Genomic DNA, 20,404 nt, shown 5'->3' with positions numbered 1-20,404 from the left:
AGGAGAAGCTGGGCATTTTATCTGTTCTGAATCAAAGATAAGCAAAATTATTGGCCTGGTGAAAAACTGGACTGAACAGAGAGAGAAAGAGGGTTGAATCCTGTCACACTGATTCAGAATAAAGGATCACCCGTCTTCTGATCTCCGGCGACAACAGGTTTTGCTTCCAAATTCTCCTGCTCGGCACCCATGCCATTTGCTTCCTGAGAACCCAGTCTCTTCCTGCCATCTTTCCGGGGTGACTTTGGCTTTCCTGGACTTGGAGGTGTCTCCATTAACACGCCTAAATTAAGATTGAGGAGGAAACTGTAGTAATTCTGTGATTCAATCAAGGATGACTACTGGGGGCACAGCTGATAATTCAACTGATCTTCACCCAAATGATCACTTTATTGTTTGATGTTTCTTATTCCTTGGAAGCTAGGCAGTCACCTGGAACCGAAGGTCCATGTAGGTCACCTGCTGAACGCCCCGCCCCCCCAACCTGATTTCCTACTGATTATGAAGATTTAAGTGTTATCTGAAATTTCTGGTGCTCTGTCCTAGCTGATCATTTGTGTAAAATATGCTTGGAGGTGATCTATTGATCTAGTATTTTCCAGGTACGCATGTTATCAACCAGAGGTCTAGAGAGAAGAGTGCGATATAGCTCGTCTCTGTCCTAAGGAAATAATCATGTACTATATGTTTGGAAAGTGGCTTCCCAGATGGCTCAGTGGTAAAGAATCCACCTGCCAAGCAGCAGACACTAGAGATACAGGGTCAATCCCTGGATTGGGAAGATCCCCTGGAGAAGGGAATGCCAATCCACTCCAGTATTCTTGCCTGGGGAATCCCATGGACAGAGGAGCCTGGCAGTCTACAGTCCATGGGGTCGGACATGACAGAGCAACTAACACAACGGCAACATATGTTTGGATCAAGGGCATGGAGGAGGGTGTTGGTAGCTTGTTTCTTGTTTTAATGGCAAGTATGAAGGGCTCAATGGACATGAGTTTGAGTAAACTCCATGAGCTGGTGATGGACAGGGAGGCCTGGCATGCTGCAGTTCATGGGGTTGCAAAGAGTTGGACACGACTGAGCGACTGAACTGAACTGGACTGATGAAGGGCTAGCGTCACCTCCTGTAGAAAGAGTCTAATACATTTGGAAATTAGGCCTTGAAAATAAGCAGTTTCCCTTGAGCTGCCTATTAGATTGTCATGTCAAAGAGAACGGTTCCCACCTGCCCTAAAGAACTGGGATGTACATCATTAAGAAACCACTGCCCAAAACATCCTACAAAGAAGCTGGTCCTAGCAGCCCCTTGCCTGCTCCAATGGATACCATAGAGGCTGCCTGGGTTCAGCTGTCTCACCTGTAGGTAATCTGGATGCCCTCGGGAAGATGCGGGACCTGCGAGGTTTGCTTAACAGGGACTCCTGGGCTGTCTGCTTGCTGGACACAGAATCCCTTGGGCTGTAGACCTGGGTACTAGACTTGGAGAGGACTTCTGCAAAGCTGTTTTCTTCCCTGTCCTCCTCTCTGTCCTTCTTCTTTTGTTTGGCCCGTTCCACTGAGTACTGCCACTTGATATTCTCAAACTGAAACAGGAGGACGTTGCTCTCCGTGTTGATCACCATCCTGGAACCAAAGCAACATGACTGCCCACAAAAGGGGACTTCCCTGGTAATCCAGTGGTTAAGACTACACCTCCCAGTGAGGGGGAGCAGGTTCAATCCCTGGTCGGGGAGCTAAGATCCCACATACCCTTAAAAGGAACGTGGAGGCTGCCATTGCCCCAGCTTCCAAATATGCATTAGGACTACTGTCCCACTGGATCCTGAGCCAAGAGATCAGTGCTGGGGAAATGACCACACAAACAGGGTGGTGTAGGTTGTTGCAGGGTCTAGAGCAGAGAAAGGTAGCAGGCCGCGCAGCAGAACTCATTAGCTCTGTAGCTATTTTCTTTAAAAATGAGTTGTGAGCAAAGCACACGTGTCCTGATTACTTCACTTCTCGAGTTAAAACATTTTTAAGTGAATTTCTGTTCCTGGAGTAAGTGCTAAGGACCTAGGTACCCAAGGCAGAAAGCTTAGCTACTCTGCACACAAATATCTGGAAGTTCACTCCTTTCTTAAGCACAGCATCCAAATGCCACATGTCTATTGTCATGATGGGATGAGAAAGCTCGCTAATGGGGGAAGTCTTCAAGCCCTCACTGACTTTCTACCCCGATCTTCACTCCATCACTTCCAGGATCTCTGTGCACACTCTATGTCCAGACAGGACATTTGTATTTGGAAAGCAGGAGGGTTTCCATCTTCCCTAATCCCCCCTGAACCCAAGACCCCAAATATTACCTCCCACCCACTGTTCCTGGGGTTCACAGCATTCACAGGGCGCTGCTCCCCAACCCTGGTTCCTAGGTCGCCTATAACTATAAACAAGAGATGGAAATGCTGTGTGCAGGCTCCTTTCTGCTCCAAAAGGCTGTAATTTTAAGGCTGTCAACAGTCAGCATAAACTCTCCATAAAAGTGACTGATTATGGTAGGATACGGTGGAATGGAATTAAAGAACCATCCCAGTTAGAAATCTTTCAGACTCATTTTTACTCAAGCTGACATCTCTCTTTGGATGTCACAAATGAGAAAAAGGTCAGAGGTGATCTCTCTTTATGGCTTTCTGACTTCATGACTGAAAGAGTATTCATTTATTGAGCCTTGTTACGCAGAAGGAAGGCAAAGTAGTTCGGGGTGACTAGGTGATGTCTCAAGTGAGCCTATGCTAGAATTTAAAAGTCTAGTTGGGTATTTTTACATAATACCACGTGAACCTAGCGTATAACAACACAGTGCTATATTCACTTAGTGCCACCATGGTTCTGTTTCATAAACTCCTCTGCTCCCTGGAGAAGGGAAGAGCCACCTACTCCAGTATTCTTGCCAGAGGAGCCTGGCGGGCTACAGTTCATGGGGTCACAAAGAATAAGACTTGACTAAGTGATTGAGCACACACACCTCTGCACAGTTCTGCCCCACTGGACATGGGGCCACCTACCAATGCCACCCCAACTTTCCTGCAAGTCTATTTGCATCAGAAACGAGACACAGGGACCTGAGGAGCACTCAGGCTGGACAGAGAATCAGGGGGCAGGTGGAGGCTGCCTGTTGGCAGAACGGGCTCCCTGCGGCAGAGCTGTATCATGCCCATCATGTGATCAGATCTGAGCCTGGGAACAAATGAGCCCCTGAGCCTATCATCCACCACAACCCAAACCGCAGGTGAGCACAACCTGTGCTCTCCTGCTGCCTGCAAATCCGGGGCCAGTGTCCCAGAGGAGGGAAAAAGAAACCATCTACACAGACTCACTCAGGACCCTGACCTCCACACCGACCACCCACCTGTTGCCCTGAATAAAGAAGGACAGCACAGGATCACCTCTGCCATTGACTTTCATCACCTTCAGACAGTTCCCGTTGAGGAAATTGTAAATGCGGATCTTGCCATCGGCACAAGCACTGATGACCCGGAGGAAGAGAAGGGCCACGTGGAGAACCTCCCTGGAAGGGAACAGAGCGACGGGCAGTACCCACCTTCCGGCGAACCACTAGGATGTGTCTGCAGTCGGGGACTTTGGTGTGTGGTCGGAAGTGGGTGGGGGCTCATGACTGTCCTTGAAGCAATGTTTGCCATCATTTTGTGATTCTGGATGTAAACCATTAACCCTCAAGACGCAGCTGTGCTCTCTCCCCTCACTCTGCAGTTACTGTTCCTACAACTTGGTCACAGTGCCACAAGGCGGAAAAACAAAAGGGCTTACGTCAAGATTTTTTTTTTTGGTCAGATATATAGATGACTGTGCTTCTCTCTTACAATTTGATTTCTAGCTATCAGACTTCTACAAATGTCATGCTCAGAATCATTTGACGTTTTGAATCTTTTTAAAAGTAGAATTATTATATAAATTTAAAAAACAGATGGGGAAATGGTTATCTTTATAAGAAGCAAAAACCTGGTATTTGAGCAGGTTCTCTTGGTCCTTAAATTAGTGGCTCTCATTCTTTCAGTGAAACACCCCATAGGAAAACTGTATCCACCAGCTGAGATTTTTGAGCTCTCTTTTGTGATTACCAGCAGGAGAAGAGAGGTGGGGGATCGGAAGAAGATTTAGATAAATGCCTCTAACAAAATCCCCCTGACAACAGTTGGGTCCCAGCTGGGCTCCAGATAAGTGGAGTATTCAGATCCGAGAAGTGCCATTACCATACTGCTATTAATGCTACTGAAAAATGGAACTTGATGTCACCAATTTTTTAGACCTTGTGTGCAAAGCAGGTCCATCGACCTCTGCCACCTCCACCCATCCAAGTCCATCCATGGCCACATTCATATGTTACTTTCTCCATAAAGCCATCTCTCATCTCCACTTCTCCTCTCACCCCACTCATATACATAGACTTCTGGTATATTGTCAGATCCTCTTGGGTACAGCACTTGTCTTATCCACCTTTGCACACCCAGCACCCAGCACATGGCCCAGTCCCGCAGCAGGTCCTCAATAAATATTTATCACAAAAGTGAATGTTGGCTCACATTTCAGTGTATGATCATTGCTAAGGTATGTTAAAACAATGACATCCAACATAGGGAGTTGGGATGGGCAAGTACACACTGCTCTATTTAAAACGGATAACCAACAAGTACCTACCATATAGCACAGGGAGCTTTGCTCAACGTTATGTGGCAATCTGGGTGGGAGGGGAGTCTGGGGGGAGAACACATGTATATGCGTTCTGTGTATATGGCTGAGTTGCTCTGTTGTGCACCTGAAACCATCTCAACATTGCTAATCAGCTGTGTTTTTGTTGTTGTTTAGTTGCTAAGTCATGTCTGACTCTTATCCTTCAATATAAAATAAAAAGTTAAAAAATAAATAAAAAAATAAATAAAAGCATGACATCCACCACATATCATCTGGACTTTGGTCAGATTCCAAGGTGACCAAGGTACCAGAGTCATACTGAGACTTTTCAAGGCTCCAACAACTAGCAAAACAAAAATAACAAAGACTTTGAAACACAGAAGACATTCTAAGAACAGCAAAGAAGTCCATGTGGCTTGATGTATCACGAGATGAACACATGGATGGATGGACAGATGGATAGATAGATAATAAATGTAAGGTATAAAATACATGTAGGAAAGTTCAACAAAATTCTCATTTTTTCCCAAGATATAAATGCAATAACTTTATTGGTGCCCTAAGTGGCGAATCCACACTGGGAGAGATGCCTCGTGACTGAAGGGTTTGCCTCCTTGTGTGTCTCTTTGGATCTTGCTGAGCGGAGCCTACGCTTCTCCTGGGTTCCTGTGACATTTGGTGGTTCAGCCTATATACCATTATAGCCTGGTGATTTAAAGCACAGACTTTAGGATCAGAAAATCTGGGATCAAAACCTGATCATACCTCTTACTGACTGTATAAACTTGAGAAAATAACCTCTCAGTCTTCAGTTTTCTCTTCCATGAGAAGGGGAACTGCTTCAGAGGATTCCTGTCATGATTAAATCAATCGAGGTATTTTAAAAACTAAGCCCATACCTCACACAACAGTGGTTTTCATGGTTCTGGCATAATCCAGTCTCCTTTCATATTTTATCTCTGCCCTAGAAATGTCACTTGTCTCTTTCTTTGTCCCTCCTTGATCAAAAAAAAAAAAAAAAAAAACACTGCAGAAGGTGACATCAGTGAAAATGGTGGCGTTCAAAGGAACTCCAAAATTCTATCCTTTCATAAAAGCAATGAAAAAACTGGCAAAAACTGTCAGAATCAACTATTTGGAACTCTGGAAAATAACCAAAGGCTTGCAGCAATCCATGGGAAACCACTAATAAAGTAATTCAAAAATATATAGTAAAAACATGATGAGAGAATTAAAATGGTATACTATTAATATCTAAATATCCATTCAACACCCAAAAAGACCACAAGAGAAAACTTGAGAAATGAAACAAACTATATATATATATATATATGACTATAGAAAAACAAAGAGCCAAATGGTAGAGTTAAGTTTGTTTTACACTTAATGTAAATAGATTAAATTCTTCCATTAAAAGGCAGACATTGAGAGAAACGATTAAAAACATGATCCAACTAAATGCTGCCTACAGGAGGCTCACTGTAGATTCAAAGACACAAATATGTTGAAAGTGAAAGAGTGGGAAAAAAAGATACTCCTTGCCAAAGGAGCACCAGAGTGTCTATACAAATACCACACAAAATAGACTTTTAGACAAAACTGTTAATAGAGACAAAAAAAGAACATTACATAATAATGATAAAAGAATGAATTTACCAAGGAGATATAACAATTATAAAATTTTTGCTAGCCTGCCCCCAAAAATAAGAGATAAAACTCAAATTACTAAAATCAGAAATGAAACAGAGGACATTACTACTGACTGATGGAAATATTGTATAATTAGATAGTGGGAATCGCCACATAACATTATGGATATACTAAAAAACATTCAATTGTACATCATGAAACGGTGAATTTTGTGTCATGTGAATTATCTTAATTTTTAAGTTGTAAATATATATATTCAATTTACTTAATATATATTAAAATGTTATATAATATATAAATATATATTTAATGTATTAAATATATTATATAATATATATAAATATACAGTGTATACATTAAATGGAATGAAGGTGTTCAGTGTACTTGATAGTCATATTTCTTGCAGTAAATTAATAATTTGGCTTCTTTGTACAAATCAATAGCATGAATTTGCTTTCTCAACACTTCACTATGTCCAGCTAAACTACCCACCAAGGAGATCAAAGTGCCCAGCAAGATCAAACCAGTCAATCCCAAAAGAAATCAACCCTGAATATTCATTGGAAGGACTGATGCTGAAACTGAAGGTCCAATCCTTTGGCCACCTGATGCAAAGAACTGAGTCACTGGAAAAGACCCTAGAGCTGGGAAAGGTTGAGGGCAGGAGGAGAAGGGGACAACAGAGGACGAGATGACTGGATGGCATCACCGACTCAATGGACATGAGTTTGAGCAAACTCTGAGAGATGGTGAAGGACAGGGAAGGCTGACTTGCTGCAGTCCACGGGATCACAAAGAGTGAAACACAACTTAACAACTAAACAACAATCAAGCACTTATATATACACAGTACTGCTTCAGATGAGTGGGAGAAAGGGCCCTACAAATGAGAACACTGCCCATGTCCTCCAAATGTACTATAACTGTCTATGGATTTGCTGTACGTGTGCAAGGCATCAAGAGCCAATGTGGATGGTGTGTTGGGCTGTCATTCAGTGGAAGTGGGAATGGTTTAAGAAGGTCTCATAGCTGAGGTATTAATAGAATGGGTTTGATGAAATGGTGAACACACTGCTGAGTTTGCTGGAAACAATTATCTTCCAATAACTAAATTAAATCCTACTGAATCATGCTTGGAAGGTTTTAAAAACATAGCATTACCATTTTAATGTGATAGCACAAAGTTTGAGTCCCTCCTTGAGGTCAAGTTTGGACAAGCCAGATGATCAATGCTGTAAGGTTTATCGATAATCACCCAAGGGTTGACTAAATCACTGAACACTGGCCCTTGCTGAAACTACCCACCTATCAACAATGCAGTTATACATCCCAGATAGAGAACATACACATATAGGCCCATATCCCCCTCTACTTCCCACAGAGCCAGTCTGCCTGCTCAAGAAGTTCCTGTGGATAACCAAAAAGGGCCTATTGTATTACATAGCACAAGGAACTCTGCTCAATGTTATGTGGTAGCCTGGATGGGAAGGGAGTTTGGGGGAGAGTGGGTACATATATATGTACAGCTGAGTCCCTTTTCTGTTCACCTGAAACTATCACAACATTGTTACCCAACTATACTCCAATATAAAACCTTTTTTAAAAATTTAAAAATTAATTAAAAAAAAAGAGGTTCCTGTGAGGGTACAAGGAAATCTAGGACCATATTTCATTAAATAACTCTCCTTGACAGATCCTCCTGGAAGACCCTCTCTCAATGAATTAGGATAGCACTTAGCTTCCTGGCGTCTCTTATAATGCACTCAGGGGAAGAAGCCATATTCGTGCAGTACAAGAGTGGCATAGAGCAGTCTGTAAAACCCACAATTATGGCAGAACCATTAACTGACCACAATGCCCTTTACAAATAAGCTTAGATAACCTCAGAGTACTTCTTAATTGGATCCAAGCACGCACCATCACTAAACTGGGATTGGAAATGCAAAATGAAATCCATTTGCTGTCCCGGAATAGAATTGAGCCCCCAGGCTTTAAGGGAGCGCCTTCTTTAAGCCCTTCGTTATTTTTAAACCTTTGGCACCTGGGTCATTTTAAGCTTTCACAACCACAAAATTCCAAGAACTTAAGTTTACTGAAACTGGCATCACTGAGGGACAGTTCCGCCAATATTCCTAAGTTTGGTAGGTAACAGATAAAATTTATCACATGCGCCGTAAGTGTAAACTTTCAGTAACTTCTCAAAATCTCCACATAGTATTGTTGTTTCCTAAGAGAGACAAGGGAGGGCAGGAGAGGGGGTGACTATATTGGGCAACAGGTGGAAGAAGAGGAAAGTGGAAATGGGTGAGGAGCAGAGGCGAGAGGGCCAGCAGAGAGCAGTACGGACAGTGAAGTCCCTACTTGGTGAAGACTTAGTGAAGACTTCACTAAAGAGTGAAGTCTAGGTTCTGATGGGAAAATTGGGGTCGGGGGCAGGGACCTGGCCAGGGTGTCCTGAGCACCTACTTTGGATGCTTGAAGGCCATGAGGCACCGCTCGTACTTCCCCACCATGCTCCAGGCCATGACCAGGCCATCAGTGCTTCCCGACAGGAGATGCCACTGGTCGAAGTATAGACACTTCACGGCCCCCTCGTGGCCATTGAGCGTCTGCAAGAAAAGATGCCTCTGTTCTCAGCCCATCTTCAGCCCGAATCATGACTCCTCAAGGAGCAGAGCTGGAGGCTTTTTGAGATGGATCCCAAAGCCACGCTCCACCAATCTGTGGCTACCACACTGGGAGTCTGCCTGAGCCCACTGCATGTCTGCTCTAAGAAGGTTGGTGAGGTTCAGGCAACCTGCTCTCCAGAGCTCCCTCCCCAGTTAAGGAGGAAGGAGATCGGGGGAGGCCTTGTACCCACTCAGTCTGTGACCAGGCAGGCCCTGCCTTCCTGGAGTGCCTGAGAGGGACACAGTCTTCCTTCCTCCGCTGCCAGAAAGGCAAGGCTCATGTGTCAGCTCCCTGCCAGGACTAGAGGCAGCCTGATATCCAGTAACTGCTGCTTAGACCACGGTAACATCACTGGTGAGAAAAGCCCACCAGCCAGGCAGCTGCTTCTCGCTGTTATCCTGTGTTCTCAGCACAAAAGATATCTCAGCACCACCCACCAGGGACAGGGGCTGCCCATCCACCAAGAACACTTCTTGTGTGTGAACATTCGATCACTTTCTAGACAGCCAACATTCTCTTCTCAGAAGAGAGGCAAGAGGAGATCACTGTGGTTTGTCCATTCCCAGACCCCGTGCCAGAATCAGGGTCGAATGTTCCAGAAGAAAAGGTACTTTACCTGTGCTGCTGTGAAAAGACCCCGCCGAATCCATGTGTCTTGTGGAGTCAAAACGTAGCCTCCTCCACCTCCACCCATGACAACATGGCTCATGTCGGCCTTGACCTTCAACTGACTCAGAATGGCCCCTTCTTAGGGGGTCTTCCCCTTCCCTTTCTCAGGACCACCCTCTTTTGGTGACTGCCTCTCAACCACCCTAGGGTGGTCTGGGGAGCTACCTGTCTGTCAGTGTCTGTCAGTGTCCTCCAGCCTCTCACTCGCAGCACTCCGCTCCCCAGTCCCCATCCCTAGCCCCTCCCCCTAGTCCCTTCCCCCCAGTCCCCACCCCTCACCTTTACCAGCTGGGCCGTGACCATGTGCCACACTTTGACCATGCCTTTCTCACAGCTGCTCACGATGTACGTGTCATTGATCCTGGTATCCAGAATGGGGTCTTTGTGTTTGAAAGTCTTTAGGCACTTCCCTGTCTCTATATCCCACTCTGAAAGGGAAGGGGAGAGAGAAAAGAGGGTGCATGGAGAGGGTGCCAAAGGGGCTCCAATACCCCATCGCAGAAGCTGAGACCAGCCGAGCCCATCATGTCAGACTCCAGAAGGCTTCACCTGGTCCAGCACCCCCATTGGCTCACCCATAGTCCGTGCACCTGCAACCCAGGGCTCCCCTCTCATAGCCCTTTGGGAGATCCAGCAATGCATAGACCTTGGCTCTGACCCTGAAACTTAGCCTCCTGGTCTAAGAGGTGGACACCTCATCTCCAGTAAGCCTCCTCCTCAAGCCTGAAAGATGCTAGAGTAGATTTCAGGAAAATCATGGCAGGTGTTCAGGGCATGATTCCTCCCAGATGCTGTCTCCTGACCCTCACCTCCTACCCACCTCCAAAGAAGAGAAAGCTGTCTATCTCCACTTACATTTTAAAGTATTTCTGAATCTGACTTTTGGATTTTACTTCTAAGAGATTGTCACAGCTGAGGGCGAATCTACTGCTGCTTCTACACAGATGGTGCTGGAGCCCCCACCCCTCATATCATAAATGTTGGGTGGATATGAGAGTCCATGGGTGGTAGGAGAACTGAGCTTGAAGGAAGAGACTAAAAGTGGGCATCACAAATTCAGTGATGAGAACATTAAAGCCCCCCATAGAACCTACTTCCTCAGGCAATGCAATGAGTATCACAGGACCAAATACTAACTACAGTGCACACCCACCCCACACTAGCCATGAGCCGGGCACCAATCAAAGTGCTTGCCATGCATTAACTCATCTTCACAGGACAAGCTATTATTACTCCTTCCTGTACAGGTGGGGAAACTGAGACCCAGAGAGGTTCAGTAACCTGCTCAAGATCACAGGGGTGGTGAGCAGATTGAACTGGGATTTGAACCCAGGGAGTCTGGGTCCAGAGACCATGTTTCTAACCATTAACCCAAACTATGTGAGTAAGCTTTTCTACACTGATTTTTTGCCTTCACCTGGGAGTCTTCGGGAACTCCGCACTCAATGCATTAGCTTCCCATTGCTGCTGTAACAGATTACTATCAACTTAGAGCCTGAAAATGACAAACGGATTATCTTACAGAATCACTGCACAACCTCACAAGGCTAAAATCAAGGTGTCAGCAGGGCTGTGCTCCTTTAGGGAGTCTCAGGGGGGTGGAGGGAGGAATCCATGTCCTCGCCTTTTCCACCTTCGAGGGTCCCTGACACACACCTTGTCTCACACCCCCTTTCTCCATCTTCAAGGCCAGCAACGTTCCATCTCTCTGACCATTCATCCACAGTCACGTCTCCTTTTGGTCACACATAAGAAAATGTCTGTTTTTATGGATCCAGGTGATGACCCATGGGCCCACGCCAATAACCCTGGGTCATCTCCCCATTTTAAGGTCCCTGACTTCACTACATCTTTAAAGTCCTTCTTGCCATGCAAGATGACACAGTCACTGGTTTCCGGGATTAGGATGGGACCATCTTTGGCTGGCTGTTCTCTTGCCTGCCACACTCAACGTGTCCAAAATACAAGCCATCATCTTCTCCTCCATCCCTCCCCTACCCTGCTCTTCCTCCAAGGTCCCATTTCCATCAGTGGTACTTCTGTGTACCCAATGGCCTGAGTTATAAAGTCTGGCCTCACCCTTCGCCTTTCTTTCTTGTTTCTCATCTCCTGTTGGTGCTGAAGTCCTGCCAGTTCTCATTCTGGAAATCTCACCCCCCCACCCCGTCGTCTGTATGTACCATCTCCTTACAGGTGCATACAGATCCATCCAATAACTTCACACTTGCCTATTCTCAGATATTCTGAAGACATCCTGTCCCCACAGAGTTGCCATCTTTCCAAATCTTTCTTCCACAATATCACTAGAGCAGTCTTTCTCAAATACATATCTCATCATATCACTTCTCAGCTTAGAACGCATTTACAGCCTCCTACATCTTACAGAATAAAGTTCAATTTTCAACACAGAAGGCCCTTTATAATCTGGCCCCAAACAAACATACCTGCCTGATCACCAACACCACACACAACAGCTCAGCCAACTGAGCAGAGGGAAAGTTCCTCAATTCTTCATTTTCTTTCATATTCTGTGATTTGCCTGAGCTGTTCCTTCTGCTTAAAATGCCCTACACTTTCCCTCTGCTTGTAGAACTACTCATCCTCAGGACCAGACTCAAACAGTACCCTGCCTGCAGTGCTTTCCCTTTGACTCTTATTTCTATGGTGGCTTAGCCCTCCACAAACTCGCTGGAGTACACGTTTTAGAACCAGACAGCCCTGGGTTCAAATCCCCACCCAACCACTTAGCAGTTTTGACTCACAGCTAATTGTTTTTCTCTTTGAGTCATGGATCCCTTATCTGCATCCACCCCATAGAATGCTTATGAGACTGAAATAAGATAATGTAAAGCACCCATCGCAGTCCCAAAGTTAGTACTCAATAAAAGGCAACTGTTGTCATTCACATATTTACTCTTCCCTCCATAATATATTTATGTATCTGTCTCCATTAGGAGACCACGAGGCTCTTGAGGAAATAGAAAGCCACGTCAAAAGGGCCATGGCATATGCCGCTTTCCTTACACTTAGCACAGCTCCTAGCATTCAACCAATAGCCATAGATGGATCATAGACAGATGGATGAAGGGATAAGCTACTGCCTGTAGAAATGAGCAAAACAAGTCTTCTGGCAACCCATGGGCTTAGGGAAACATCTTAGAGAGTCTGAGGCATTTCTTTCTCACCTTTTACCTGGCAATCTTTTGCTCCAGAGGCGAGCTTGTTCTTATACACATCCATGCAGGTGATGGTCCCCTGGTGGCCATTGAAGATGCGTATACAAGCCCCACTTTTCAGATCCCAGTACCTGCAGGAATCAGACCACAAAAAAGAGATGTTTTTGAGACTTTCTGAGGGCCCAAGGGTTCAACAGCATAGAGTTCCTTTAGGTTGATAGGTAGTTGGAAGGCATCAGAGTTTCATGATTAAGCTCAGAGTCCAAGGCTTGGATATGAATCCCACTTGCAGCATCTCTTAGGTGTAACTTTAAGAAAGCTACTGAACTTCAGTGAAAACTTCATTTCCTCCTTGATGCAATGGAAATGATAATAAAAATAATTATCTCACAGGTTTATGAAGAATTGAATACAGTAATGCAGAAATTGTCAACTAGGGGTGACATCCACTCCCAGGGGACATGTGACAATGTCTGGAGACATGTTTGGTTGTCACAAGCTGGGCTTCCCTGGTGGCTCAAATGGTAAAGAATCTGCCTGCAATGTGGGAGACCCAGGTTTGATCCCTGGGTCAGGAAGATCCCCTGGAGAAGGGAATGGCTTAATTCCATGGACAGAGGAGCCTGGCGGGCTACAGTCCATGGGATTGCAAAGAGTCAGACGCAACTGAGTGACTAACACTTTCACTTTTCATCAGATGGAAGGGTCCCTAGAACAATCACCAGGCTCAGAATTCACAACACTGATTCAGTGGTAGAGCTGATCTTCAAACAAGAACAACAGAACAATTGACACGTGCCACTTGGATTCAGACTATTTTATGTGCATTTCTAAAGCATATCTAGGGCTTCCCAGGTGACTCTGTGGTAAAGAATCCACCTGCCATGCAGGAGACCTGGGTTCCATCCCTGGGCTGAGAAGAAATGGCAACCCACTCCAGTATTCTTGCCTGGAGAATCCCATGGACAGAGGAACCTGGTGGGCTACAGTCCATGGGGTCACAAAGAGTCAGACATGACCTAGCAACTAAACACACACACACACAAAGCATATCTAAGAGATATATGGGAAACATGTATGAGTCACACTATTTTTTAATATACAAACCTGCCTCACATCTCTCAACCATCATTCATACTGACTTTGTGAAAGGACAAAGTATAATGTCAAGAGACTGGGCTCTGGAGCCAGGCTGCCTGAGGTCCACTCCCATATGCATCACTCACTGGCTGTGTGATCTCAAATAAGTTACTGAATCACCTGCTATCTCAGTTTCCTCATTTGTAAATTGGGGATAATAATGGTACTTATCCCATAGAGTTCTTAGGAGACTTGGCACATAATAAACAATAAGTAAATGTTTCTTTTGATTGGGGGGGGGCGTTGTCAGACTTTTCCTTCTAATATTCCTAAAGGTCCCATGGCCTTTATCTGTTCATCAAAGCCTCCTATGCATACATAGTTGACTTTAACAAGGTCCCAGTGGTCTGAAAAAAAAGCATGTTTTGAATTTCTACTTCCTAGCAGCATGGTTGACCATATGCCCAGGTTGTTTTCATAATTTATGCAGGAAAGGTATTTGATAAACACTTTTAGAAAAATAGGAATGGGGACTTCCCTAGTGGTCCAGTGGCTAAGACTCCATGCTCCCAATACAGGGGGATTGGGTTCAATCCCTAGTCAGGGAACTAGATTCCACATGCTGTAACTAAAGATCCTACATGCAGCAATGAAGATTCTGCATGCTGCAACTAAGACCCATTGTAGCCAACTAAATAAACAAATATTTTTTAAAACTTGTAAATGAATGTTTATAGCCACTTACTCATAACAGACAAAATGTAGAAGCAACCAAGATGTCCTGCAGTAGATGAAGGAATAAATAAACTGTGGTCCATCTGGACAGTGGAATATTATTCAATGTAAGTGAAAAATGAGCTATCCAGACATGAAAAGACATGGAGGAGCCTTAAATGCATATGACTAAGTGAAAGAAGATCTGAAAAAGCTACACACTATATGATTTCAACTACATGACATTCTGGAAAAGGCAAAACTACAGAGCCAATAAAAAGATTAATGGTTGTCAGGGAATGGGAGAAGCATGAATAGGTAAAGAACAGAGGATTTTTAGGGCAGTGAAAATACTTTGTATGATACTATAATGATGGATATGTGTCATTATATATTTGTCCAAATGCATACACTGTACACCACCACGTGTGAACCCTAAGTTAAACTGTCGACTTTAGGTAATTGCATGCATGCTCAGTCACTCAGTTGTGTCCAACTCTTTGTGACCCCACAGACTGTAGCCCACCAGGCTCCTCTGACCAAGGGATTCTCCAGGCAAGAATACTGGAGTGGGTTGTCATTTCCTCCTCCAGGTGATCTTTCCAAGCCAGGGATCGAACTCCCATCTCCTGTATCTCCTGCACTGCAGGAGGATTCTTTACCCACTGAGCCATCAGGAAAGCACAGATTATGATGTGTCAAAGCAGGGTCATCGGTTGTAACACATGTACCACTCTGATGGGGAATCTTGAGGACAAGAGAATATATTCGTGTGCAGGTGCAGAGGGTATATTGGAAAACTTTGTGTCTTCTGTCAATTTTGCTGTGAATCTGAAACTGCTCTATAAAAATTGTCTTTTTTAAAAAGGTAGTTTTGATGCAAGAATAGAAAAGCAAGCCAACAACACTGTGTTTTATTTTTGAAAGTTGCTGAGAGTAGATCTTGAAAGTTCTCATCACAAGAAAAAAAAAGTCACTATGTGCAGTGATGGATATAACTAAATTCACTGGGGTAATCATTTTGCAATATATGCATATATCAAGTCATTATATTATACACCTAATATATTGTATGTCAATTCTACCTCAATAAAAAATTTTTTAAACTTTGTATGTCAATTATACCTCAACAAAAAAATTTTTTTAATTCATACACATGGGTACCAGGAAACACATACAGGAATGTCTATGGTGGTAATCTTTGAAAGAATAAAGAGCTAACAACAATGCAAATATCCACCAACAGAAGAGTAAATAAATGAGTTATGATGATGTATTCATCCAATAAAATACTATATCTAAGTGAAAATAAGTTAATTACTGCTATCTATATCATAAAGATGAATCTCAAAATTAGTGCAAGAATCAAGTACACGTGAATTTTTAAAATATAACTACATTTATGTTGAGTTCAAGAAAGGACAAAGGTAGTGAATATATCTGGAGATACATAAATAGGTAGCAAAACTATAAAGAAATTTAAGTATAAAATTTATACTGATTGGGAGGAAGAAAGAAAAAATAAGAGAAAGGCACACAGTGAGATTTGGGGAAAGGAGTGCATCAAGGCTGTATATTGTCACCCTGCTTATTTAACTTATATGCAGAGTACCTCATGAGAAACGCTGGGCTGGAAGAAGCACAAGCTGGAATCAAGATTGCTGGGAGAAATATCAATAACCTCAGATATGCAGATGACACCATCCTTATGGCAGAAAGTGAAGAGGAACTAAAAAGCCTCTTCATGAAAGTGAAAGAGGAGAGTGAAAAAGTTGGCTTAAAGCTCAACATTCAGAAAACGAAGATCATGGCATCTGGTCCCATCACTTCATGGGAAATAGATGGGGAAACAGTGGAAACAGTGTCAGACTTTATTTTTGGGGGCTCCAAAATTACTGCAGATGGTGACTGCAGCCATGAAATTAAAAGACGCTTATTCCTTGGAAGGAAAGTTATGACCAACCTAGATAGCATATTCAAAAGCAGAGACATTACTTTGACAACAAAGGTCCGTCCAGTCAAGGCTATGGTTTTACCAGTAGTCATGTATGGATGCGAGAGTTGGACTGTGAAGAAAGCTGAGTGCCAAAGAATTGATGCTTTTGAACTGTGGTGTTGGAGAAGACTCTTGAGAGTCCCTTGGACTGCAAGGAAATCCAACCAGTCCATTCTAAAGGAGATCAGTCCTGGGTGTTCTTTGGAAGGACTGATGCTAAAGCTGAAACTCCAATACTTTGGCCACCTCATGCGAAGAGTTGACTCATTGGAAAAGACTCTGAGGCTGGGAGGAATCGGGGGCAGGAGGAGAAGGGGACGACAGAGGATGAGATGGCTGGATGGCATCACTGACTCGATGGACGTGAGTCTCAGTGAACTCCGGGAGTTGGTGATGGACAGGGAGGCCTGGCGTGCTGCAATTCATGGGGTTGCAAAGAGTCGGACACGACTGAGTGACTGAACTGAACTGAACTGAATGCCCTACTTCTTGACCTGAGTAATGAGCACATGAGTGTTTATTATATTGTTTAAAAATATTTGTATATATACACTTTTATCACTATTTAGCTTCCATACCAGGTTTCACACCCACAGAAAAAACTACTTTCCCTGAAGGAATCTGTAAAAAGAAATATAAATTATGCTTTCATCTAAGAATACTAAAGAAAATACTTTCCGATTCGTAGCCTTCAGCTAGAAAATAAATCTAATAATTACTATAAATCTATCTCACTCAAAGTTTAAACAATATACAAATTTTTGGTTTTTATCTTGCCAAAAAAAATTATGGGTTATTCTAGAAGTCAGCATCATTTAGAATAACTTTTGCATAAAATGCGAAAAAACGTAAAAGCACACATGCTTTTTCCACAAGCTGTGTTTAAGCCTGGGCAAGGTGAGGACCACAACTTTCTTGGACCACTTACCTGATACTCAGGTCATAACTCCCACTCAGGAGAAAGTTTTCTTCTTCACACAAGAAGAGGGCCCGGACACTCCCAGCATGGCCTCGAAACCTGATGGGTATCTCCTTTACACGTATGATGTCCAGAAGCTGGATCTTTCGATTGGATGACACGGCTAACAAATCTCCCCCAGAGTAGTGGATGATTCTGTTTCTGTCCCACCTGAGTTGCCAGGAAAAAGATGCACCAGGAGAGAAGAGAACCATGGAACTACTTAGTACAGTGCCTTTCGCCTATAGCAATGCCATCATGGAAGATCCATCCAGCAAGGGATGTAGCAAAAGGCAAGGCCTAGTGTTAATAAGCCCTGATGGATCCCTTCCTCACACTGTAACAAAAATGCATTTCAACTAGATTTAAAACCTAAACATAAAAGGCACAACTATTTTAACAATTTCTGCTAATGTATAATAAATCCCCAGGACAGAGAACAGAGTGTGCAGCATTTTCTGCTTTATCTGACCACGGAAACCTTTTTTTACAGAAAACCTCAGAAGAACACAGCTGGGAAGCCCTATACCCACTGCATATCCCCCTGCTGTCATTGTTTCCCTTAACCAATATCCAGTGAGCATACTACATTAGGGGCAAAGTCTTGTGCTAATAGGTGCTCATGGGAAATACAAAGACGAGTAAGATATGGATGGACCCTGCCCTCAATCAGTATGAAATCCAACAAAATAGGGTGAGTTGAATTAATTTTCCAATCATAAGGATGACCAAAAATTTTATTGTCCAAACTGAGATTTTTTTATCATGAAAGGGGACACTATTATTAATTATTTGAGGACCACAGAGTAAAGCAGCGCTGTTTGGGATGGATAGTCACTCTAAATATGAGGAGCAATTCCTGACATTTTTGCCCTCATTCTATTTGTCATATCTAGAGTTCAACCTGTCATTCTCTCTGCTAAAGAGCACGTATCACCATACTACTCATAAACACTCAGCTCTGCCTTTTCCCATCTGTTCTGTCCACCCCCTATTTGACTGGTCAAGATGCAGTTTGTTAGTAAGGTTCATAGCCAAAAATAGAATAAAAGATGTCCTTCACAAAACTTTTTGAATAAAGAGTGAAGTCCTAGATCTAAAATATGTCAGGAAGTTGACATTATGAAAGGATCTTCTTCTGGCATATTCAAATGATGTCACGCTCCATAGTTACCATAAATACCATTTTCATATTTAACATGAAAAGACACAGTACTTTGCTAGAGTGGGTTACCAAAATATATATAGCATAGCTCCATTTCTATTTAAAATATGTATTTATACATGCCAAGAAAAAATTCTACGATAGACATCAATATTAATGGTAGTTATCTCTATGTGACGAGATTATAGAAGAGATTTCTTTTTCTCTATACATTTTCTGGCATTTAGTGGATATTTTTTCCAATGAGGATATATTACTTCTAAAATAAGAATTAAACAGTAAAGATAGTTTAAAAAGATTTCAGGCATGTGAATTGTGCAAAAGGTTGCTGGTCAGTGTACCCAAAATTTGTAAGGGCAGAGTGTCCTCCACCCACAACTGTTTGTCGTTTAGTTGCTAAGTCATGTCCAACTCTTTTGCAACCCCATGGACTGTAGCCTGCCAGGCTCCTCTGTCCATGGAATTTCCTAGGCATGGATGCTGGAGTGGGTTGCCAGTTCCTCCCCCAAGGGGTGTTTTCCACCCAGGGATCGAAACCATGTCCCCTGGATTGACAGGCAGATTCTTTTACCACTTAGCCACCAGGGAAGCCCACCCTCTACTGAGAATGGTGCAAAAATCAAGCACCAAGTCTCCAGATGGGTTTGGGACTGGAGTTTCAGGTGAAGAAGGATTGCTTTTCCAGTGAGTGAGGGTCATGGGAATCCTCAGATGCTTGCATGGGTAGTCCAGGGGCCCTGGGCCCTAGATTCTGAGCCTAGTACCTACGTGTCAGAGAGGATGCGGATGTTGTAAGAGCCACAGAAGACATTCCTCTCCTCCATCTGCACCTGCTGAGTCTCCTGGTTCTGGTATGCAGTCCACAGGTTGTAGTCATTCTAACAAGGGAACACCCGCAGTCAAAGGACAGCGGCAACCTGACCCAGAGCCCCAGGCATGCACCTTGGGATTCCCCCTGGCAAGGGTGCAGGGGTCCGTGGCCTTCTCCTCTTCAGGCCGTGGCAACCGCTACGTGGTGATGGGGAGGGGGCCAACCAGTGAGAAAAGGAAACCCTGAGTGCGAAAATACTGAGTCAAGGGTCCTGATTCTTCTTCCACCTCTGATTCTGTGAACGTCCGGTGCTGCTGATAACACAACTTTTTTAAACTGAGCTCAGGACCAAGATGCATGCAAAATAAAGTCACTGGTGCCCTTTGACTGACCATTTCATGGAACCCAGGGATTTATGTTCATGTTGTGTACATGTGACAGTACAGAGCACACTTGTGGGAACTCGAGGCACAAGTGAAATCACTGCTGCACGCTCTGGGCCTTGTGTGTCCAGGTCTTCACACATCAGCAACCCTCATCTCCTCACAGCTGTATCACACAGCATGTCACCTGCCCTACCAAGTATTCTCATCATGTCACAGATGAGACAGCTGAGCCTCAGAGAGGGTAGCCTCAGAGAGGCCCTGCCCCCACATCCTTCCCCATCCCCAGCCACAGACTTCTGCAGCCATGAAATGCAGGGACAGCCCAGTGGTGGGGACACCCAGTGATCCTGACTTTGCTGCTGGCTCTGAGTTGCCCACTAGATGCTTGGTGTCAGGGACATAGGACCTAATGTGGGAGACGCAGTCAGGAAGAACTTTAAGAA

At 43.9% G+C, this 20,404-nt stretch overlaps 1 protein-coding gene across 2 annotated transcripts in view; it reads right to left on the bottom strand.

Annotated features, from left to right (window-relative positions):
- The window catches only part of CDRT1 (CMT1A duplicated region transcript 1), a 31,830-nt gene that overhangs the window by 2,457 nt on the left and 8,969 nt on the right, over nt 1–20,404 (bottom strand). For both annotated transcript variants that reach the window (XM_044939235.2, XM_044939236.2), the window contains exons 6-13: nt 19,533–19,642; nt 17,570–17,770; nt 12,861–12,982; nt 9,955–10,103; nt 8,803–8,945; nt 3,386–3,544; nt 1,358–1,623; nt 131–283 (exon numbers count right to left, since the gene is read on the bottom strand). In XM_044939235.2, the coding sequence (XP_044795170.2) occupies nt 131–283; nt 1,358–1,623; nt 3,386–3,544; nt 8,803–8,945; nt 9,955–10,103; nt 12,861–12,982; nt 17,570–17,770; nt 19,533–19,642 (1,303 nt within the window). The remainder of the gene's footprint in view (nt 1–130; nt 284–1,357; nt 1,624–3,385; nt 3,545–8,802; nt 8,946–9,954; nt 10,104–12,860; nt 12,983–17,569; nt 17,771–19,532; nt 19,643–20,404) is intronic.

Source organism: Bubalus bubalis, chromosome 3, assembly GCF_019923935.1.
Source record: "Bubalus bubalis isolate 160015118507 breed Murrah chromosome 3, NDDB_SH_1, whole genome shotgun sequence".
In the NCBI taxonomy this organism is placed as follows: domain Eukaryota; kingdom Metazoa; phylum Chordata; class Mammalia; order Artiodactyla; family Bovidae; genus Bubalus; species Bubalus bubalis.
The sequence above is the reverse complement of the archived record's forward strand: the minus strand, read 5'-3'. Positions and strand labels throughout refer to the sequence as shown.